The 23,295-nt window shown below is 49.3% G+C and overlaps 2 protein-coding genes across 2 annotated transcripts in view; one reads left to right on the forward strand and one right to left on the reverse strand.

Annotated features, from left to right (window-relative positions):
- Nucleotides 1-1,911: 1,911 nt before the first annotated feature.
- The window catches only part of EFTUD2 (elongation factor Tu GTP binding domain containing 2), a 46,139-nt gene continuing 24,755 nt past the window's right edge, over nt 1,912-23,295 (reverse strand). Inside the window, exons 12-28 of the mRNA XM_035027302.1 lie at nt 19,112-19,175; nt 18,643-18,733; nt 16,605-16,740; nt 15,355-15,482; nt 14,273-14,466; nt 12,957-13,068; nt 12,431-12,571; nt 11,690-11,791; nt 10,669-10,751; nt 10,005-10,091; nt 9,688-9,814; nt 9,403-9,490; nt 8,641-8,759; nt 8,391-8,485; nt 7,530-7,683; nt 7,281-7,388; nt 1,912-6,953 (exon numbers count right to left, since the gene is read on the reverse strand). Coding sequence (XP_034883193.1) covers nt 6,858-6,953; nt 7,281-7,388; nt 7,530-7,683; nt 8,391-8,485; nt 8,641-8,759; nt 9,403-9,490; nt 9,688-9,814; nt 10,005-10,091; nt 10,669-10,751; nt 11,690-11,791; nt 12,431-12,571; nt 12,957-13,068; nt 14,273-14,466; nt 15,355-15,482; nt 16,605-16,740; nt 18,643-18,733; nt 19,112-19,175 — 1,925 coding nt within the window. The 3' untranslated portion in view covers nt 1,912-6,857. The remainder of the gene's footprint in view (nt 6,954-7,280; nt 7,389-7,529; nt 7,684-8,390; nt 8,486-8,640; nt 8,760-9,402; nt 9,491-9,687; nt 9,815-10,004; nt 10,092-10,668; nt 10,752-11,689; nt 11,792-12,430; nt 12,572-12,956; nt 13,069-14,272; nt 14,467-15,354; nt 15,483-16,604; nt 16,741-18,642; nt 18,734-19,111; nt 19,176-23,295) is intronic.
- On the forward strand, nt 4,394-5,952 carry HIGD1B (HIG1 hypoxia inducible domain family member 1B). The gene is made up of 3 exons (XM_035027304.1): nt 4,394-4,493; nt 5,119-5,253; nt 5,888-5,952. Exons 1-3 carry the CDS (start codon nt 4,394-4,396, stop codon nt 5,950-5,952), a joined length of 300 nt encoding a protein of 99 aa, XP_034883195.1.

The raw sequence follows: 23,295 nt of genomic DNA on the forward strand, positions 1-23,295 counted from the left end.
TGTGCAGGAGACGGGGGTGGGGGGACGCATATGGGAGAGGACCCATTCTGTGCTGGCTCAGGAACTACCCTGCGTTAGTGAGAAGCAGTGCAGTAGGTGCAGTCTTTGAATTTCTGGAAGTTCTCTCTGCCCAGCTGTTTGTACTTGTTTACTCATATTTCTACGATGGTGTGAGAATGTGATGGTGTGAGAATGTGATGGTGAAATGTACATGAAGTCCCATTATTACTTGCTATGTTAACTTTCCACTGTAAGCTGGTCTATAGCGGTTAACATTATTGGTTGGATAGCTCAGCCATTTACTTGCTGTGCCATCTGGCTGTTACTTCCCCTCTCTGAGCCATGGTTTCCTCATCTGTAAAATGGGGATGAGATCCATCTGTTGGGCCTTTGTGAAGATGAAATAAAATATGTGAAGTGCCTAAAACGTGTAGGCTCCAAAGGCATTAGTCCCCTCCCACAGTGTTCTTTGGAGGAAGCCAGGTAATTTGGGTATTCAAAAGCACCCACCACAAGGATCTTGGCAAAACATTTCAAATCCCTGCGCATCCATTCATCATCTGAGACAGGTGTGTCTCAATACGCAGCTCAAAATTGGTCCTTCACAAGACGTGATCCTACGACGTCAGCATTACTACAGTCGGATGCAGCCTTCCAATCGCTACCATCCACACCCTCTTAGCTTTTTAAATGTGTGAGTAGTCTCCCCAGAAAGATAAGTGGTAACAAAGGCACTTTCCTGGCCCCAGGCCTGTTGCTCTTGGGGCTGTCCTTGGACAAAAACTGCAGGGTCATTTGAACTTACTGCCTGCTTTTAGGGGAGGGGATGTCTTACCCTCCCTACCCCAGGCACCTTCTAGAGGCTGCCTCAGCCTAGCCCTGTTATTTGGAAACTTCCAGCCCCAGCCTGCCCCTGTTCCCCCCCACTCCTGGCACCTCCAGTCCCTGAGACACTACTATATATGGCCTAATGTTTCCTCTCCTGTGATTCCCCCAGCCCTTCAGCCTGGGTCCTCCTCATTCCAACCCCAATTCAAGCATCTTCTGTTCCTTGTCCAGTTCATTCTTCAGCATCTCCTCACTCACAGCACTCCTTTAGCTCAAGGCAAAAGAGTTGCTGGCCCTCCTTTCCCTGCCTGGTCCCTCAGCTCCCTTGGGCTATATATAGCATAGCAATGCCTTGATTTGTGTAGCGCTTCAAGTCCTGGCCACCCCCTCCCACACAATAGGGAGAAGCAGCCTGAAGAAGGTTGAAGAGGGACAAGGGTGTGCTGAACTGGGACCACCCGGAACGTGGCAACCTTTTCATCTATTGTCAGGGACTTTCTACTTCTCCCCCAGCCTGCTACCCGTTTCCTGACACTTGCTCATTCTGGAAGGAAGAGGAGCAGGCCATGTGCAGGGGAATTCTAACAATCATCTTATTTAACTCTTACAATGATCCTATGGGGAGATGCTACCTCCATTTTACAGATGATGGCATAGACTCAAAAGACGTTGAGTGGCAAAAGACCAAGTATTCAGAGAGTGGTCATTCAAGCAGCTAACTGATCCCATGTCTGCCTGTGGCCTACGCTCCGGATCCATTAAGTCTGTCTGCATCACTCAATTAGACCCTTCTAAATTAGAATTTCTATGAGTGTGACATGACCTGGAAGGAGAAAGGGTTTACTAAGCAAATTACTAATGTAGAATTGCTTAAATAGAAATAATTATTGAAGACTTGGCATAGTAACAAAAATATTATCATAATTTATCTTAGCTGTTTACTGAAGCGGTAGTCTACAGAAATCTGTTCTTGAAGTTTTACTGTGTTCTCAGAAGTAAAAAGGAATTTTATTTCTTCTATTTCAAGAGACTTTCCCTCCAGTTTACAATCCTTCTCCCATTAGTCCAGAGCAGTGAGATTTGATTTTAGGGACAGTTATTAGTCTGGTTCTTTCTTGTGTCACTTACTGTGACCCGGAGCAAGACATTTAACCCAAGCCTCAGTTTTTCATCTGTGAAATGGGGATAATAGTACCTACCTTACAGAATTGTGAGGATTAAATAAAAATAACCTACTTAAAGCAATTAACACATTTCTTGTCCCATGGGTACTCAGAAAATCGTATTCTTTTCTCAATTCTGGGCTGAGATGTTATAGGAGCATCAACAGAAGCCCAATAAGGGAGAACCTCTTTGAACTTCGCTCTCCATAGCTTGGACCCTGTTCTCCAAAGGGTTTGGAGTTGATCCTGATTCTTGCTCTGTCTCAGCCAGGCATTTCATCCCCCTGCCTCTGGCCCAGACCATCCATCTCTTGAGAATTCAGGCCACCACTGGGACCAGGAGAGGCAGCCCGGGAGAGTGTGTGTGAATGACTGGGAGGAGAGTTCCCATGGACGCTGGGGATATGTGAAGGCCCTGGGGAGCTGCTGTGACCCTGGGTCTTTTCCTAGGGCAGTGAGTGCTGGGGAGAGAAAAGAAAGACTTCAGCTGCTGGACAGATTTCCAGTGCTGAAAAGCCCCGTTCGGATAGACACATGGGGCTGAGGATGTAGGGAAGGAACAAAGGCCTGGGATGGAGTGGGCCTCTCCATAGTGTACTCCAATCTTTCTCCACTTGCTTATTAGCAAGAAGGTTCTTTCCTCCTCTTCTCTGAATCCAGGGTGCCACGACTGATTAGCATTCCTAAGCTTCAGCCTGGATGGAGAGGTTCTGCTTGGCCAGCCTATGGGAAGCAGGCTACAAGTACAAACTCTGGAGCCAGTCAGACCTAGATTCAGATCATGACACTGCCATTTACTAGCTGTGCACCCTTGGATAAGTCTTTTAGCCTCTCAGAAGCTCAGTTCCCAGTCTATGAACAAACTACTACTTACTGTATAGAACAACTGAAAGGCCTGAAATGTAAATACCTCGTATTAGGTGATAATGCAGGTCAATTGTCATCTCTGTCCTGAATGAGCATGAGTGAGCATCTCACCCCCGTAGTTACTATAAGGAGCGCTGGAGATGTGACGAAGTCCTAGTGGTTATAAACTGGATGAATCTCCTTGGTCCAGAAAGCATCCTTGAAAGGATCAAGACCACAGTTGGGAATAGGGGCATTTTATTTACATCCCACATTGTTCGTGAGTGTTCGAAGCAGTATAGCTTGCGGGAGAACCAAGGATCTCTCTCGTTTCTTGCCTCTGTATTTCCAGCTCAGTTCTCTGTAGCAAGTCCCTGTCTGATCCAGCCCCTTACATCCATGGGAATTAACACACTGAATCTAGTTAAGTGCTCCCACCATCTGATCTTTCATTACCTTCCGGTGCTTGAAGCTCTGGCCTGGAACTCAGCAAATGGGGGGTTAAGACTGATGCCCTGGCCTATCTCCTCCCCTCTCCATTCCTGACTTCAAAGTCCCCATTAAAGCTTGCTTCCCTGACCCCACAGTGGCAGCTCCATCATCAGCTCCTGGCCGGTTCAAAACAGCAGATGCTGAGCCCTGGCCCCGGGCTGCTCGCACTCTACTTTCTAGCCATCTCCTAGGGTAAGCACCAGCATGCTGAGAACCTGTGGGGCTGACAGTCCTTGCTCCTCCAGGAGAGAAGAGGCAACTAGGAATAGAGGTCACCTCATGCAGGGAGTCTGTCTCACGGTCGGACCCAGAAGGCACCGCGTAGGCAGAAGCCCTGGTCTATGGACCAGGACTCTGGGGCTCCGTCTAGTTTGTGATCAGAGCAGATGTTTACTGGGGTTAGCAAGTAGAGCAATAAGGGTCACCTGCCCAGAGAGGAAGGCAGGGGTTCGGCAATGGCAAAGAACCTGGCAAGAGATGGAAATGCGAGCAGTTCAGGAACCAGAATTAGTTCCATTAGTACTAATGTCCAAAATCTATGCTAAATTATTCACAAATCAATGTCCAGTCATCTTAATCTTTGGCTCTGGTGATTCAGTAGCCAGTGCTGGGACACTGGGATGGCTCTGGCTCTCTGGGGCCAGATCCTATTCTGTGGCTCCCTCAGGGAACGGTCACAGATTCAAGACCAGTGGAGGGCCCAAGCCTCAAAGCCTATTCCTCCCACCCTCATCTGTGGATTTTTCCAGCTGCTTTTCTCAACCCAAGCATCACATAGGGATACTGATGGGGGGGGAGGGGAGGAGGGCAGGGAAAACAGTGAAGTCAGACTGAGCTGCGGAAGAAGAGATGGGAGAAATGGCACTAATGGTCCAGCTATCTGAGACAGGACACTTGGGACTTTTCAAGTAGCGGTGTGTTGGGGCATGGTAAGAGAAGGTCTTAGCAGGCAACTCCTTCCTCTCTCTCCCAGACTGAGGAGAATCGGGAGTTATTGTGGGGTGCCTCTTTCTAGGACTGGGCTGAAGCCTCAGAGCCCCAGCTGATAACCCTGGGGCCAGATCATGTCAGCTAACAAAGGCTGGTGGGTACCACCTGAGGGCGAAGACAGTGTGTCTCAGAAGTTCCTGAGGAAGACCAGGGAGTCTCCGCTGGTGCCTGTAGGTGAGTAGGAAAGTAAGGAAAGAGGGCGAGGAGGGGCCTTCCCTCAGAGAACAGGTCTCCTAGTCTTTTCAAATGAAGCAGGGAACTCAAGTGTCATACCCATTGAGCAGTTGCCAGCCAGGAAAGGAGTGAACCAGCAGCAAAGGTGCCAAGGGACGAAGGGACACGCCTGACAATGAAATAAGGGAGTCTGGATGGGTGGAGGTGGGGGCCGAGGGCTTGGGGTGTGGGGAAACATGGGGCATCAACACCTGTGTGAGGAGAGGGAGGAGCAGTTTGGGGTCTCCCAGGGCTTCCTTCCTCAAGGTCTTGGGAGAGTAGTAAAGTAGCTGTGGGAGCCAACAGCGGTTGGAGAAGGGCCTGAGCAGAGCCAATGGGGGTAGGGGGCTCAGGATGGGCTATTTGTACATAGAGGAGGCCTCACTGGAGGGAGGCAGCCACTTTGAAAATGCCACCAAGAGGAAACAACTCAATATTCTGATGATGGTCCCCCCTCTCCCGCCATGAAGTGGCAGGAAAGTAGGGGTTTATCCAGATGCCCAGGCTACCTAAGTGAGGGGGTCTCTCATCAGGGGAACCACGTGATTGGTGACTGAGGCCCAACGGTCATGTTCTCTGCCTATAGGCTTAGGAGGCTGCCTGGCAGTGGCAGCCTACCGGATTTATCGGCTGAAGGCCCGTGGTTCCACCAAGATGTCCATACACCTGATTCACACCCGAGTGGCGGCGCAGGCCTGTGCTGTGGGTGCAGTCATGCTAGGTGAGTGGCTGCCAGGGTCCCAGGAGAATAAGAACAGAGCTGATGAGGCAAAATCTGGCTGTGAGTCCTGACAGTTAAGGGATGGTGATTTTAGTCCCTGTTCCCTATACTAAGCTCCACAGCAAGTCTTGGGTGACACTCCCAAACCAAGCCATTTTCAGGATTCCTTGTTTTATCTCCTGTCCCGGGGCCTGTGGGGATGGTGCAGTTGGTTTCGTGACAGTTTGTTCTAGATGTGAGAAAAATCACACAGCAGAACATATGCTGAACTTCTCTTCCTCTCTGGGTCAAGAGGCAGGCAGCTACGGACTAGCTGTGTGACCGTGGACAAATCCTTCTCTGAGCCTCAGTTTGTGTCCAACATGATGATAAGCACCCTGGCTTGCCTACCTTGCAGGCTGCTGTGAGGTTTCTCAGATAGGTAATCTGTGTGGAAGGGCTTTGTGAACTGTCAACGGGGTGTTTCCCTAGGCCGTGTGGTCAGGTGCTCACGGCAGCTGTTGAGACCCAGAGCAAAAAGATGAGCAGAGAAGCTGGACTCTCAGGGGAACGGCTGGAGTCAGACTCCTGGGAGAGCCAGAGGATGGGTGCAGGGTTCGGTGTTATGGGATGTTTTCCCTTCTCCTTCCTGCAGGTGCTGTGTACACGACGTATAGAGATTACATCAAGAGAATAGCACAGGATCCTGGGGAGAAGTAGGACTCCTGTAGAGCCTGGGGCCACCAGAGCCTCTTCCATCAATCCCTGGTACGTTCCTAATAAAGCAGTTCTGAGAAAAATCAAGTCTCTTCACATGGGGGACACCAGAGTAAGGGACCGGTAGCGGCTCGGGGTGGGGGGTGGTGTGTGTGTGTGTGTGTGTGTTTTAGAGAAAGGGCTAGAAATCGGAGCTCTGGCCCCCAGCTCCAGGGCAAGGAAGGTTCTCCAGAGGCAACAGCTTCTGGTCCCAAAAGCCTAACACCTCCCAAGCCAGCCCAGGTCCCACCCAGAAGAAGCAGAGCAGAGAGGCAGGAAGGTGGAGGCAAGAAAGTGGCCTCAACGTTCACGGGAGCACTGAATTGAGAGGCAGGCATCCCTCCCACCACAGGCTGCTGCCCTGGGGACCCAGGCAGGAAGACTGCAGCTGGGAGAAGAGACACAGGAGACAACATATATTCAGAACCCAAGTACCAGGGCCAGACTGTGCTGGAGGGAAGGGGACGGGGGTGGGGATGAAAGGAACAGAGCAAGGCAGAGGTCAGAGTGTTCTGTTCACTTAAAAACCATGTCTAAGGTCAAACTTGTAAAAAAAAAAAAGAAAAAATTCCATGTAAATCCTGAAGACAGGGCCCCTTGGGGTTAAACACTTCGTCCCCTTCTTCTCGGAGTCCAAGCTCCATTCTGTTCCCTGGGAATGGAGCCAGGCAGAGGCCGCAGAGGAACTAGGAGGCCAAATACTCCTCCCTTGCTGGGACTCTGGGTTGGAGGGTTTGGGGTTGTTAAAAATGGCCACAGCAGCTCTCAGACGCTCTCTGACAACATGGAGTCCGGGTCACACCAGGTCCCAGCTTCAAGTCCAGGATACAGCCCGCTGCAGGGAGCAGGGCTGCCAGGAGTCCCAGCACTCACATGGGGTAATTGAGCACAACATCCTGCTTGGCGAGTTCCAGCAACATGGGATCATCGAAGAACTTGCTGATGCTTACATCCTCACTCAGGCCCTGCAAAGAGTGGGAGCGATGCAGGAAAGAGCCCTATGTGGTCACCAAGAGAGCTGAAAGGCCGTCCAAGACCTGTGCTGGAGGGGGAGGCTGATGGGGGTGGAACTTTGGTCCAGCTATTTCAGGAATCGCCACTGGGGAGAAGATGCTCCCTTGCCGGCCAGACTGGTGGCCCAAGGCCTGTACAGACTGCACCTCTCTGCACCGTGCAGTGAACTGCTCTCAGTCTTTGGGAGAAAGGTCCCAAAGCAAGAAATGAAAAGAGATCCAACTCCTGCCAAGAGCCCTGGGGACTGAGGGTTGGCCATGGGCCCCAGGGACGCATACCTTCCTGCGACGGGTTTTGATCATGAATTCCCGGGCCAGGTGAGGAGCAGGCTGTGGCTCCAGGGGGCGGATGACAATGCTCTTGTCCAGAGGATCGCCAGGTACAATCTGAAAGGTAAAGTGATTTCAGATGGTCTAGGACTCTTCTCTAGGATACTGGAAATCTCACCTGGGAAGGGGAACAGGCCAAAGGGGACTGGCTTTGAACAGGTGGGAGGGCACACTAGCCAGCCTGCATCATTTTCTCACCTGCCAATGGTGGAAGACAGACAAGGAAAAGGCCTGCCCTTGGGTGTGAGTCCGCAGATCAGTCTCAAAGCCAAAAGAATCAATGGCAGGGATGAAAGCTTTGATGGTGTAGAGAGGGGAGCCTGGGATGGGTGCATCCTGAGTCACGTGCCCCCTGTGACAGAAAAAGAAAGGGTGAGTCCCTTGTCCTACAGAGACCAAAAGCAGAGAAAGAATCTGGCCCCAAATGTACCACAACACAGTTACCATCAAGGAAAGAATAACCACAATCATGCTATAGTGGGCAGAAAAGGCTTGGGGCCCTCAGTGTCATTTCCTGTGGCTGTCAAAGGGGCAGTGACCTCTAGGCAAGAGTGGAAACACTGGGGCGCCTGGGTGGCTCAGTCGTTAAGCGTCTGCCTTCGGCTCAGGTCATGATCCCAGGGTCCTGGGATCGAGCCCTGCGTTGGGCTCCCTGCTAGGCGGGGAGCCTGCTTCTCCCTCTGTCACTCCCCCTGCTTGTGTTCCCTCTCTCGCTGTGTCTCTCTGTCAAATAAATAAAATCTTTAAAAAAAAAAAAAAAAGAGTGGAAACACTGACGAGACAAGGTCCTATAGACACTCCCCCCACTACACATTTCAGTCCTTTCCCCAAGGACTCTCCAAGGAGAGAGGGCCCAAAAAAGAATCTCAAAATTTTTATCTGCAGTGAAGCTGGGCATTTCCTCCAATCTTTCCTACTTCCTTCTGAAAACCCAGCTCAGTTGGTTTTTAGGAGCAGAAACTGTGTAGGAGGCCCATCTCCTTCCCCACGGGAGCCCATAACTTCCCGCTGTGCTCCTGCTCTCTGCACCCGCCCTAACATGCCCCGCTGGTGGCTCACCTGCGCCTGGCCAGGACAGTGTACACAGCAGAGACACAATCCGCAGGGGCCTGGACCTCCACAAAGTAGTAAGGCTCCATCAGGCGAGGAGTGGCCTGCAGTGGGGGCAAGAAGAAAGGCTTGCTCAGCTTGGGGAAGGCTGAGGACTGAGGGTCCAGGTAAAGAAAAGGCCGGAGGGACTGCAGTCCTGATGCCCCCAAAGGCTGGACCTCCACTCAATGCCCTGGAGCAGGTCAGCCCCACCACTCACCATGAGGAAGGCAGAATAGACGACTCTCCTTGCCGTGGGGATGATCTGGCCCCCGCCCCGGTGCAGGGGCTCCTGGGCAACCACTGCATCGAGGATCTTAAACTTGACATTTCGAATCACTGAAACAGAGATGGGGGAGCTGCTGAGTGAGGAGCAGTTGCAGGGCTAGTCAAGGGCCCAAGGGCAGAGCAGCAAGGGGCCTCTAGCTGCATGGCAGCTGTCTTGAGGCCACAAAAGATACGGCTCACAACCACCCTGCAGATGAGTGTTCTGATAGGATGCCAAGGCCTACAGCCGAGGACGGAAGTTAAGCACACGTTCTTTGTGTTGGTTTCAGGTCATGCTCAGGCATCGTAAAGCCTTCCTAGATGTTTATGTGTTTTTCTTACAGATATTTAATTATGTTTGAATGCAGAGTAAGTTCTAGGAATTGCACATTTCTTCCCACTAAATCCAACCGTGGTCTATAAACCACTCTGATCCCACCTCCCTCCTAATACCTCTCCTTGAACACATTCCTTCTCAGGACTGAGGAGCAAATGTCAGCCTAGAAATAACTTCATTTCGGACGTCCCGAGCAATAGCACTAGGACAGGGAGGGAGGGGAGGAGAGGATGCTGCCCCAGGACACGGGATGGCCCCGTGTGCCCCGAGCTGCTTCTCCTGCCAGCGCCCATAGATGAGCCTAGCCCACCCCACACGCCCAGGCTCGAGGACCCTAGAGGTCTGGGCAGGCGAGGCTGAGGCACGGGTGGAACTTACGCTCATCACAGAGGGGCCCCTCCCGGGTTCCCCACTGGAAACCTTGAACGATGCTGTCCTTCACTGAACCAAGAAGAGCCTTGTCTACCTGCACAAAACACGAGGGCACATGTGAGCAGCGACCCTGGCAACAACCAGAGTTTAGAGGGAGTAGAAGGTAGGTATACTGGTAAGAAGATTCACCAGAAGCCACAAAATACTTTGGGGAAAAGAAGTACACTTCATAGTTTCTTCCACTCTACAGCGAAGAAACCACCTCTATGGCTCCCATTAGTTCTGCTGTACCTCAGAGGGCAGGGTATCATCCACCAGGATGTTGGGGCCGGTGGCATCAGGGCCGAAAGCCCAGATGGAACGTGCAGCCAGCAGATCCCAATCGTACTTGGTCTGAAAGAATTCTCCCAGTTTCTTCCTGGGGGCGGGGGGGAAGGATGAGACAATGGAGGTATCCGGCAGCTCTGCAGTTATTGCCTGCTGGGGTCACAGATCCTGCCTTCCTGGAGGACAGTTCACTTCCCAGGACAGGTGGCATTAGAGACTGGGCGGGCAGGCTGTGGCGCCTCGTCTCCTTTCAAGTCTTGGAACCACAGCCACGTTCTCACCTGTTCCAGGTGATCTGGACCACCTCGTTCTCTATGTCCTCGGCGAGGCCCTTCTCAAGTGGCTCGGCAATCATGGTGATCTTGTTCCTAGTCAGACAGGAAACGGGTAATGATGAGGATCAGCAGGACTCACAGAAGGCGCATTCCTAAGAAAAGGCTGGCAAGGCAGTGACGCCAGTAGAAGCCAGATGGGCCAGAGTAGAGCAAAAAGGTTCATCTTCTGTCTTCTTCATTCAAATCTACCACTCTTTAAAAAAGTGAGGTCTCAGGGCGCCTGGCCGGCTCCCTCAGTGGAGCATGCGGCTCTAGATCTCAGGGTCGTGAGTTTGAGCCCCATGCTGGGGGTAGAGATTACTTAAAAATAGAATCTTAAAAAAACAAAAAACAGTGGAGCTGCTGCTAGGGCAAAATTTTAAGATGATCATATACAGAAAGAAGTGGCAATGTGGACCCTCATCCTTGGGGTACTTCTGGCAAAGAATCCCACAGCATCATGTCTACAGGCCTAAGGGATGAGAGTGCTGGGGTAAAACTCCAGCATCCTAAGACCCCATCCTAAGACTCAGGGGGTCTGTTTCCACAGCGCTTGTGATTAGGGCGGAGTGGCGCGGGCAGAGAAGAGTGTCCCCTGTCAGTCCCAGGGTCACTCAGACCCCCAGCTCACTTCTTATTGGGCGTTTCAGCAAAGCACTTGAGGGAAGATGTTTCCACCACCGTCTCACAAAACGTGACAACAGGGTCAGCCACCTGGGAAACAGAATAAATTGTTAGGCAAAGTCTCAATTTGTTGGAAGGACAATCTTCTGCCAAAGGGAATTCTGAGGTCCCCTTGGCACCACCTCTGCAATAACAGCCCGTTCTTAACCAGCATCAACAACAAGTACCATAGCGGGCTAAAAGCGTGTACTAGCACTAAGCAGCCTGAGAAAGCTTAGCCGAGTGCGGAGTTTGTGTTCCTCAGCCAAGAGTTAAGTGTGAGTCGAACCTGGGGCTAAATGATAGTCCCCCAAGGTCTCTTCCAACATCTGTTCAGCCATCCCACCACTCACTGAACAGCTCCCGTGGCTCTGTCACAGCGGGCACTAGGGACTGCCTGGCAGGTCCCCGTTCCATTCTGAACCCCTGCCTCTGGGTAGCACAGCTCCTCCCTGAGGCTCCCACATGGCCGGCTACCGGGGAACTCAGTATCTTCTAGAGCACCAGTCCTCGGCACATCAGGAGGAGCATCTAAGACAGGTACGTGAGGGCACTCACTCCCACCACCACAGGAGCTAGGAGAAAATATGTGTACCAAGAAGGCGCACTTGAACTGAGGGGCCACAGCATGACCTGACAGCAAACCCAGGAGGGTCAGTCCTCACTCCCTAAAACGATCCACTGAGCCCTAATCACCAAAGATGGGTTCTTAACAGAAGACCAAGAATCACTTTGGCGTGGGAGCCTTGACTTTAAACGTATGACATTGAGAATAACCCTGCCGGAAGGGGCAAACCAGATCTCAAATACCTTCCCATATAGGGAGCAACAGGTCATACTTTTCCCAAACACGTCTCCTCTCCTAGTGCCCCCCTCTTCCCTCAGGCCTTCCAGGCGAATCAAGGGTTTGGCTGCTTGTAAAATCAGTCTGGAGCCGTGAGCCAAGCTCCTGGCTGGGCAGGCGCTCAAGAAAGGGGACGCTGATTTACCTTGATGTCGATCTCTGAGTACATCTTCCGCAAGTCGTGCATCACACAGTCCAAGTAGAGCTCCCCAGTACCCAGAATCACGTGCTCCCCAGACTCTTCCACCTGAAACGCAACAGCTCTGGCAGTCACAGTCTGGACCTCCTGTGCCAGCACCAGAATCAACATGAGAGCCCAGGAGGCGGCACCCGAACCCACTATGGAAAGCCACTGCTCAGCATCAGTTCTAGCCTCTTCAAGGACCACTGGGGAACAAGGACCTATGAGTTAATCCTCAAGACATCTGGACCATTCAGCAATAGTGCTACTGGGCATAAGGTCACCAACTTATTTCCGTCACAACCGTTTAGGGAACACACTGCCCTATGTCTACAGACATAAATTGACCCTTTAGCCCTGGCCAACTACTCAGAAAAGTATGCTAGAAGGCTCAAGAATGTAGAAGAATCAGAATGACTCACTTTTCCCTCTATATTTTCTGGAAAAATCAATTCAAAGTGTACTCTCCAAGACACATCTCTTTCCCATTGAAAGATACTGTGGGATATGAACACACGCACGTGCACTCACTGCCCCCCACCCCCATGTCCTGCTTTGAAATGATAACGGCAGACGGGGATACTTGCTCCTGCCATAGGCTGCTGGAAGCAGATCAGACAGACCTGGTGGACATGAGGCCGTGGGCAGCACAGAGCTGTAAGCCGGGCAACGGGGCCTGGCAGCTCCCACATGCCCTGAGCATACCTTGGTGGTGAGGGATGGATAGCTCTTGTTGACCTTGCGCAGACCGTCCAGCATCTTGGGCAGCTCTGAGGGGTTGACCGGTTCCACAGCAATCTTGATAACAGATGTGGTGTTGAACTTCAGGGGCCGGAAAATCTGAGCCTGAGATTCAAAATGCAGAAGAATGAGGGCACCCGGACTGATTAGGCACCAAAGATGCGGAGGTCAGAGAGGAGCAGACCATTCCCCCACCAGAAGCCACAGTGCTGCTTGGAGGCAGCCTGAAGGCCGTTTATTCCGTGCATTTTGGCAGAATAAAGAGAGAGGGAAAGATAAAGGAACTCCCCCTAATTCCTAGCATCCGAGCAGAGTGCAGGGAGAATTGAGCAGGGTCAGATCGAGAACACTGCCGAGGCCCGGAACCAGGAAGTGGTCATGACTCTGGGTTAGTACGCCGTGAGTTCTGTTGCTGGTTGCTCGCGTGTGGTCTGGCTCTGTGTGACCCTTTAGGTTAAACTAATCCAGTTGCTTTTTCAAAAAACTCTACCTCCTCATTGCCCCGGGGTTCAGTTATGGTCGCTGTCTTCACAATTGGTTGATCAACACCTTCAATCAGAACCCAGTTGCCAGCAGGAACACGATTCACCTCAATATGGTACCTGGAGCAACAGATAAGCGAAATAAGGAGGGGTGCCAGGCACTGAGCCAGGCGCAGGGGTGAACCAGACATATTCCAGCAGGGAAGGACACAATAAACAACCAATCATATAACCTCACATATACGTACAGGTGACTCTTGAACAATGTGGAGGTTAGGGGCGCCGACCCCCCATGCAGTTGAAACTTCCGTCTATGTCCTGACTCCTCCCAAAACTTAACTACTAACAGCCTACTGTTGGCTGGAAGCCTTACCGATAACACATATTCTGTGTGTTATATGTATTCTACACTGTATTCTTATAATAAAATAAGCTAAAAAAATACTAAGTCCTAAAAAAGAGAAAATATGTTTATAGGACTATAGTGTATTTATTGAAAAAAAAGAAAATTACCCACATTAAAGTGGACCCACGTAGCTCAAACCTGTGCTGTTCAAGGGTCAACTGGAGTCACAAACTGATTAGCACATGAAAGAAAAGTGCATGGTATTGTCAGAGGACAAAACAGGAAAACCCAGTTCCAGTTGGATAGTAGTGGTAAGCAAGGCCCTGCCCAAGGGGTAGAAGGTAAGGAGATGCCAGAAGCATCCTAGAAGACACTGTGACTGCCCTAGCTCATCAGTCTTCTGCCTTCTAGGGAACAGCTGAATCCGGGGGAGGGGCCGGGGGCCGGCGGCAAGGTGTGGCAGCAACAGCAGGGACAGGACTGCCTCCGCTCTGCTTGCTAGCTGAGAAGCCAAACTTAGGAACTCACAAGCAGCCCAGAGGCCCAAGCTAACTCTGATTCTGAAGATGGGGAAGCTACAAGGGATCCAGCAAAATCTTCTGTCTTTGTCAAAGAATAGTCAGTGGAGGCTGGGAGACAACTTCTTTTGGGAAGAAACATAAAGGTTATGACTTAGGAACACAGAAAAGGAAGAGAGAATTAAGAGTAAAAATAGAAATCCTGTTTCAAAAGTTTACACAAGCCATTCAAAACGCGAAAGCAAGGCTCTTGGCATTATCCCAACAGTAGCTGCTTTTTGGCCCTAGCAACTCTGGGTAGTAAGAACTAGAAGTCAACAGATGTGAGGGAGGGTCCGCTGATCTATTGTAGGGGGCCATGCAGCCTCTGTGCTTCCAAGGAGGATTACTCCTTTCAGCTCCTTGTGGCAGCTCCAGTGACAAGGCCAAGGCATGCCTCCTAGGCTGTGGTGGGCGGTACCTGGCCACAGAGATCCAGAGGCGGCCCACGGTGCATATCTGGGAGTCTTCCTCATCCTCCAGGGTGTAGTTCTCCCCCAATACCTTCACAGGCTGCCCAGCGTGGATGGTGCCACTTAGCACCCGGCCGAAGGCATGAAACTGAACTCCATCATCTGTGCTGTACATCTTGGTAGTGTGGCACATCAGGGGACCCTGGAGATGGGGACAGAGTGCAGGCTCCACCACACATATTCCCATGGTAAATACCACGGTCTCTACCTCCCTTGACAGCAATGACATGAGCTCCGGGAAGAGGCTGCCCAGACCTGGAGGAAGATACGTCAATCTCTGGGGAAAATCCCAAACCACGCCCTACCCCCTGCTTAGTTAATAAATGTCACAGGCATAGCAAAAAAACTCTTTTCCTTTTCTCTAGGGGGATGAGGGCAATGGCAAAGAAAAGTAGGTTTAGGATGGCAGACTGGCACTGTTAACTTGCAAGATTACAAGACTTGCTTGCCCCAAATTCCCTCCGAAGACCTAACACAATTCTCAACTGGTTGTATGTTTATACCAAGAAACTAGACTGACTTAGGAATGGCTGGGAAAGACTGTTCTATTTTTTAATTTTTAGTTTTATTTATTTACTTATTTTTAAAGTAAGCTGTACACTCAATGTGGAACTTGAACTCATGACCCCAAGATCAACAGTCACACGCTCTACTGATGAAGCCAGTCAGGCGCCCCTGGGAAAGATCTTTTTAAAGCCCAAGGCTGACAAGGTTAGCTACCATTTGTTGAATCTTCACTATCTGTCAGGCACCATGCTGAACACAACTGTAATACTTCCTCTATCTTATTCAATTCTTGTAACAATCACATATGTATTATTACCTTCATTTTATAGACCAAGATTCTTAGAAAGATTGAATAATGTTCCTAAGATCATACCACTAGGCTTTGAACTCAGGTCTGTTTGACTTTGCTCATGGGGAGTGAGTGGCAAACAAGGATGGAAAGAAGGCATTCTTCCTATGACCAGACAACAGCATCCCCATACATGAGGGAAAAAAATCAAGAGAAATGGGGGCTTTCCCTTACGTCGGGGTCACAGTCGCTCATGGCCTCGCCGAGATCAGAATCCACACCACCGGTGTAGGTGTGCTCTATCTTGGGCTTGGCGCCCACCTTTGGAGAGGGGATGTGCTGCACACACATGTCCACAAAGCCTGTGGAGGGAGAAGAACAGGCCATTACCATACACTCTCACAGGGGGAAGTGAGTGGTGAGTTATGGATCTACTTGTGATAGCCAGAGCGCTAAAAGCCAGAGGACTGATGTTCGGGTCTAAAAGTTATGGCGCCACACTTATGTCAGAAGAGCAAGCAGCAGGGCTCAGTGGTTTCTTGGAACTCAGCTGACAAAAATTTTCAAGTATCTCTACCAATCCACGATCTTTTATTGAATATAAGCACTTACTGAGCGCTTACACTAAATAAGTACCCTCTCTCTTTAGATCTACTTAGAACAATCCCTAAATTGACTCTTTTCCTTTGGGAAACATTGCACACGTTTCCGTTCTATACACGATCCTGCTTTTCTAATGGCTAATGAGCCATGCAAGAGAGGACCTCCATTAGTACCTTGGGGAAGGCAGATCTGTTTTCAGTTGGTATCTCCTAGGTCAGACTGATGGCCAGCCCATAATGAACTACTAAAATTATGTACTTGGAGGATTCAGACACCTAATTGCCACCAGACTGCTGAGGGGGCCCTTAGACATTACCTTTCCCGCCTCACTTATTTTACAGATGAGAAATCGAGTCACAGAAGAATTGGGTGGCTGCCCCAGGGTCTCACCACATGGAAGGGTCAGGGCCACAACAGGAGCAAGACTCAGGTCTTTTCTCAACTGGACCGGGTCTTGTTCTACTGTATCACCTGCCTTCCCTGCCACTCAAATAGAGGAGACAGGAGCTCGGAGGAAAGAGAAATCCAGGCTTGGTGTTTTCCCCACTACTTCCCATAACTCATGAGTCTAATCTTCCTGACCGCCCCCTGGCAAAAATACTAGAACCTCAGAATCTGCTCCCCCATCTCCTTTATTTAAATGCACCCTCCTCCTGGTAGGGAAATTTAATTGCTTGTTTTCCAAGAGAGACTTCTTGGTACCGTCCACTGAAGACGACAGCTAGGAAGAAAATCCAGGTGCTGGACATCCTGACTTGCAGTTTCTTTAAAAGAGCCTCACATCTCTGAACACCGCTGTGGGATGAGGAAAAGCTCCACACCATACGTGTGGCAGAACATGATGATGGGGATGGGAAAGGGGCTGTGAGCTCTTTTGTTACCTGTGAACTCGCCAAAGAATTTTTTGCAGACCAGCCTGAGCAGGGGGCGGATGTTCAGCTTCAGCTCCTCCTTGGTCAGGTGAATGCCAAGCTCGTCCAGAGTCCTGGGGAGGCTGGTGTCCACGTCACCCACAACCTGTGTGGGTACCAGACACCACGTTGGCTGTAGTGACAGCCCCGGTGTGGTGCCTGCCATAGAGGGCAAGGGCAGAGGGCAGTTTGAAGGGTCGCTGCACTAAGTTCTCTTCTATAGGAAGAGCTCTTGGCAAGGACAACTATTTGATTTCCCGGAAATCTTTGGTACCTACTCTTCAAACCAACCCCGGGTGAAAAGGGCTTGGTTGAATGCCCACACCAGCCAATAAACCTGGACCTCTCAAATGGACCTTCAGTGCTGCCCCCTGATGTCTGAAAAGAAGCATCTCATCCCACTCAGGAAATCCTTACCCTACCCTTCCCTATTTTAATTTTTTTTTTTAAAGATTTTATTTATTTATTTATTGGAGAGAGAGAATGAGGGAGAGAGAGCATGAGAGGGGGGAGGGTCAGAGGGAGAAGCAGACTCCCCGCTGAGCAGGGAGCCTGATGCGGGACTCGATCCCAGGACTCCAGGATCACGACCTGAGCCGAAGGCAGTCGCTTAACCAACTGAGCCACCCAGGCGCCCTACCCTTCCCTATTTTAGAGACTTCTCAGATTTAGAGGATCACTGCACCGGAAGGAACCAAAAAAGGTCACCTAGCAGTCCATCCACTGGTAGGGCAAGGCCAAGCTAAATCATCCTTAGCAGACTCAAGGTCTCTACCGAGACAGATTCTATAAATTTCTTTTATTAATCCATTCCAGTCTGACACAAGATACTAAGTATTTTTCAGCACTAATAAATTTTAATCATGCTATTTTGTCTTGTTGCTATGTTTTATTTTTTTGTCAGTTGGAATGGCCACACACATTCTGTGTATGTGTGTGTTCACTGTGTCCAGGGCTTATTAAACACTTGAATATTTTATAACTGTCTTGGAAAAAAGATCTATGAAAATTCCCATACAATGTTACCCTTTTACCTCTGCCTTTTAGGTAGCACAGATACATGTAAACGCAACGCTATGCTCTTTTCTTTGAAGCATCCCACATGTTTAACTACATCCTTACCACTGTCTGATGCATCCTTTTTTCTTTTTTCAAGTAAGCTCTACGCCCAACATGGGGCTTGAACTCATGACCCAGAGATCAAGAGTCGCATTCTCTACCAACTGAGCCAGCCAGGTGCCCCATGATGCATCCTTTTCAATTTGACAAACATCACGTACATACACGCCCGGAAAAGTCATTAAAAGCAAGCTCATATAGCCATTCTGTTAATGGATGCAAAATACTTCATTTGAGAAGTACCATAATTCATTTAATCAGATTCTTATTGGTAAACATTTAACTTATTTCCAGTTTTTTCCCCCTGGTGTTATAAATAATGTTTTAACATATATGTTATATATATGTTAAACCTGGAGTACTTTCTCAATTTGATCTGTAAATCAAATCCCCACAACTAAAATTATTAGTTCTCAAGTGTCATTTTTTTCTTTTTTAAGATTTTATTTATTTGACAGAGAGAGACAAAGCGAGAGAGGGAACACAAGCAGGGGGAGTGGGAGAGGGAGAAGCAGGCTTCCCACAAACAGGAAGCCCGATGCGGGGCTCGATCCCAGGACCCTGGGATCATGACCTGAGCCGAAGGCAGACGCTCAAGGACTGAGCCACCCAGGCGCCCCTCAAGAGTCATATTCTTTTGAATAGACAAAATCTTTACACAAATTTCTCCAGGGCCTTTTTCTTCTTCTGTATCTTCTCCCTTCACTCTGAATTCAACAGCACTTAGACAACTGTAGTGTCCTAGATCTAGAAGACTGGTGATCAACTATTCTCATAGTTAAGTAATATGAAACTGAGCAGGTTTAGGGACAAGGGGAAGTGTGAGTTCACTAGCTTTTCCACCTCATGCTTACAAGGGCAGACCTGAATCAGGCAGCCTGACACTCACCTGAGCAAGGATCTTATAAAGGGGCTCCAAGATAAACTCCACAAAGCTCCTCTGGGAGCTGCTGGTTGGGGCCTTTTTGGTGAACTTTCGTCTAAAGAGGAAAAAAAAAGAGTTATGGGTGAGCCAGCAGGGAGAAGGCATGTCACTGACCCCAAGGGTGAATCTCCTAAGTTCTGAATCTGAGCAGGGTCAAGGGGAAGGAACGTGTATGTGATCGTATTTCCAAAGAGAGATTCCTGAGAGGGTACATGGTTATGACTTGCATGCACGCCTAAGCTGAGCTGTGAAGACGTCAAGAGAAACAGCCTCATCCTGTTAAGAGCTCATGAAGCCAATCCACTTAGAGGAGGAAAGATGACTGTCATGGCTAATAAAAAAGTAGGTTTTAATCTTAGGAACTCTTTCTCTGTCTTCACTTCCTGGGAAAATGGATCCCCCCTCTAAAGAGTCATTTCTCCATTCCACTTACGTTTTGGGGTTGAAATAAATGTCACCCCAGAGTCTTTTAGCAAATTCCTGGTAGTTAATGTCACCTGTAAGAGAAGACATACGATTATACTCTAAGCACTGTTTGAAAGTCTGATCCAGGTGCATAGGTGGTTTATAGCTGAGGAATTCTAGCATCTTCCTTTCCAAGGTCCGGACATTTCCTTCTACCCAGGCAGGCAGACAAGGATATTGAGGCACAGACAAGGATAGGACTGGCCCAAAGTTGACAAGACTATGCTGGAGTCAAAACAAGCACCTAGAGGTGGCTCTATGTCTAGCTCCGTGTCTAGCGAACAAAAAACTGAGCTATGGACAAGGGTATGGTTTATACTCTTTCCTTTGATAAAACAGGCTCAACTGGGGACACCTGGGTGGCTTAGTCGTTAAGCATCTGCCTTTGGCTCAGGTCATGATCCCAAGGTCCTGGGATCGAGCCCCGCATCCGGCTCCCTGCTCGGCGGGAAGCCTGCTTCTCCCTCTCTCACTCCCCCTTCTTGTGTTCCCTCTCTCACTGTGTCTCTCTCTGTCAAATAAATAAAATCTTAAAAAACAAAACAAAACAAAACAGGCTCAACTGCCCATATGTTATGCTCTGCAACCCAGTTCCTTCTAGAAGTGAAGCTTGATGGCTCCTTCATTCTTTCTTGATCTACAGAAGCTCTCTGCTGCCAGTGTGGCAATCTCCCAGCTGCAGTGCCATGCTAAAGCTCCGACTAGCCCTAAGCCTCTGGAAGGCAGACATCTAGTCCTCTGGAGAGAAAACACCAAAGCCAACCTTTGTCTCATCTTTTACCAATTAATCTTTTTAGTTTGACTGTAACCCTTAATCCTGGTCAGACTGAGCCAAGCAATGGGGGCTTTTAAAATTCAAGATCTTCTCAGTCAAGAGCTCCTGTGACAGTCAATTGGATCACTGACGTCACCAACTAGCTCATGAGTATTTCTATCCAGATGTCAGAATGTTCTCTCTCACTCAAGATGGCAAACAGGGAATTCATCACCTTTTCCCTACAGCTATGTTCCCCTTCAGACTGTTCTCTCTTTCAGTGAGGCTACCCTTGGCACTTTATCCAAGCTCACAATCTTTTTCGTCCCCACTTTAATTACCAAATTCTTCCCTTCTTTCCCACATTAGTGAAGCTTTCTCCTCTGAATCCCTATGTCTATCACGCACCTCTAATACTGCACTTAATGTATGGTATAGCATACTCACGGTACTCACAAGAACCAGGCCTAGCGTGCTACAGAAGTGTAATAAACGCTCACTGAAAGAAGGGGTGAACATCTCTCCAACCCATCTCCTCCTTTTCGATCTCACAGATAACAAGAATCCAATATTTGCAATCCTATATCTGAATATTGGTAAAAACGTCTAAATGGGTGTTCCTTCCTGCACTCTCTCCTCTCTCTGGCCTACCTTCCATCAGCTTTGCACAGCCCACCCCCATTTTTATTTTCATTTATCAATTTTTTAAACATAACTTTGTGACATTTTTTTCATTTATTTTATATGTGATTCTTTCTTTTTCTTTTTAAAGATTTTATTTATTCACTTGAGACACACAGAGAGAGAGAGCACGAGCAGGGAGAGAGGCAGAGGGAGAGGAAAAACAGGCTCCCTGCTGAGCCAGCAGCCCGATGTGGGGCTCGATCCCAGGACCCTGGAATCATGACCTGAGCCGAAGGCAGATGCTCAACCATCTGAGCCACCCAGGTGCCCCATATGTGTATCTTTCTTAAGCAGGTTGTGAGAGAGAACTTGGATCCTGGGAAACACCTACAGACCCCAGGATACTACAGGGGCTGGGAAAGTGGCCTTGGGACATGAATTTCATATTTTGTTTGCTTGAGACTGCCTGTGGAAGGAAGCCATCCTGGGACACAGGTTTTTGTTCTACCCAGGAGCACAGTTCTTACTCAAGGACCTTTGCGGTAGGTGTGTGAATACGGGAAACAGGGTGGAGGGTACGATGCCGAAGCACACAGTCAGGAAGTTTTAGGTTAGCCACCATGCAGGAAGTCTAGCTCCTGGAAAAGGAGAATTAGTTGAGGTAGTTGATTTATGCAAGAAATCGTCCCTGTCCCACCTCAGAGCATTCTCTGGATGTTTGGCAAAGTAGGGTCAGTGCCTCAGGCTGCTGCGGGGTAGCCTTATGCAGGTACTGCCCCTGAGGGTTAAGTTCAGCCCATAGCCTATGCATGTCCTTCTAGCAAAGCACAGGTTCTGCCCGCAGGTTTATTTATTTTTTATTTTATTTTTTAAAATACTTTATTTGAGAGAGAGCGAAAGAGCACAAGCAGGGGGAAGGGGCAGAGGGAGAGGGAGAAGAAGGTTCCCCGCTGAGCAGGGAGCCCGATGTGGGACTCGATCCCAGGACCCTGGGATCATGACCTGGGCTGAAGGCAGACGTTTAACCAACTGAGCCACCCAGGTGCCCCTGTCCGCACGTTTAAATGGTTGGCTAAACCAAAAGAAGAGTATTTTGTGACACGTGCAGCTCGTATTTCACCGCTCATAAATAAAGTCTTATAGGAACATGGTCACACTCATTCATCTACATATCGTCTGTGGCTGCTTTTGTGCTCTATCAGGGAAGTTAAATAGTTGTGACAGAGACCACGTGGCCTACAGCTCACCCCAATCTTTAATAGCTCCCAACTGCCCACAGAATAAAGTCAAAATTCCTTAATCTGGCATTCCAAACCCTCCTCGATGTGGTCCCACCCTTGCCTGCCCAGTTTTACTTCAACTCTTCTCCTTGGTGAGACGGTCCACCATTATTAAGCAGGCCATGGGTCCAAACCACCTGCCTCTGTGCCTCCTTGCCCAATGCTGTGAGTCTGGAATGCCCAGTTCCCCACTCCCCACCTGTCCACCAAACCCTATCTCCTCCTGCCCAAGTTGATGCTATACATTGTTGTTCATCACTCTGTGGATTTCTGTCTATCCCCAGACAGTGTTTCTACAAGTCACAGATTGTTTCCCACGCCCTGCCAGATTCCTAGTTAAGATGACAGGGCATCAACTGTGGCAGTACGGTGTGATAGAAAAAACCCCAAGTAGATTCCAGTCCCAAGCCCATCAGGAGGTTCTGGAACCCTGGGCATAGTTTCCCATATATGAAATTAAGGGGAAGGACTCAGTATCTCTGATGTTCCTTCCAGAGCTGACTTTATACAAGTCCGTATATGGCTTTTCATGATGATGATGACAGAGCCCTCAGCTGGCTCCTCTAAATGAACAGTGGGTTCCAAGCATGGGTAATACTCTCCTGAGGCTTAGGGCTACCTTCAATCAGAAACTGAATCATTAATACATTGTAGTTACAGAAACGGTCTTGGGCTTTGCTTCACATGCTGTTACAAAGAACATTCAGAAACCTATAAACTAAAACCCTGCTCAGATGAGTCTCATTTATTGTCCATCTATTTCTCCCTTTTTTTTTTTTAAAGATTTTATTTATTTATTTGACAGAGAGAGAGAGAGTGAGAGCAGGAACACAAGCAGGGGGAGTGGGAGAGGGAGAAGCAGACTTCCCGCTGAGCAGAGAGCCCGATGTGGGGCTTGATCCCAGGACCCTGGGATCATGACCTGAGCCGAAGGCAGCCGCTTAACCAACTGAGCCACCCAGGCGCCCCAAGATTTTTATTTATTTATTTGAGAGAGAGAGGCAGTGAGAGAGGGAACACAAGCAGGGGGAGAGCGAGAAGCAGGCTTCTGCTGAGCAGGGAGCCCGATGCGGGACTTGATCCCAGGACCTGGGGATCATGACCTGAGCCGAAGGCAGACGCTTAACGACTGAGCCACCCAGGTGCCCTTATTTCCCCTTTAAAAGAGCCAGCTACAGGGGCGCCTGGGTGGCTCAGATGGTTAAGCGTCTGCCTTCGGCTCAGGTCATGATCCCAGGGTCTTGGGACGGAGCCCCACACTGGGCTGCTGGCTCAGCGGGGAGCCTGCTCCTCCCTCTCCCTCTGCCTCTCCCCCTGCTCATGCTCTCTCTCTCTCTCTCTGTATCTCTGTGTCTCAAATGAATAAATAAAATCTTTAAAAGAGCCAGCTACAGACAACTAAAATATATGTCTAATGATAAAGTGGCTAAGTTATAATACATCTATCTATACATGGAGCACTAGGCAATTACAGAAAATAATTTTAAGGAATGA

Source organism: Mirounga leonina, unplaced genomic scaffold, assembly GCF_011800145.1.
Source record: "Mirounga leonina isolate KUSES-001 unplaced genomic scaffold, KU_Mleo_1.0 Mir_200, whole genome shotgun sequence".
NCBI classification, from domain to species: Eukaryota; Metazoa; Chordata; class Mammalia; order Carnivora; family Phocidae; genus Mirounga; species Mirounga leonina.

What these genes read in the sequence shown, in the direction of transcription:
- HIGD1B (XM_035027304.1), top strand. Translation starts at nt 4,394, where the DNA reads ATGTCAGCTAACAAAGGCTGGTGGGTACCACCTGAGGGCGAAGACAGT. An exon ending in GTCTCCGCTGGTGCCTGTAG is followed by an intron (nt 4,494 to 5,118) that starts GTGAGTAGGAAA and finishes CTCTGCCTATAG; the next exon opens with GCTTAGGAGGCTGCCTGGCA. An exon ending in TGTGGGTGCAGTCATGCTAG is followed by an intron (nt 5,254 to 5,887) that starts GTGAGTGGCTGC and finishes TCCTTCCTGCAG; the next exon opens with GTGCTGTGTACACGACGTAT.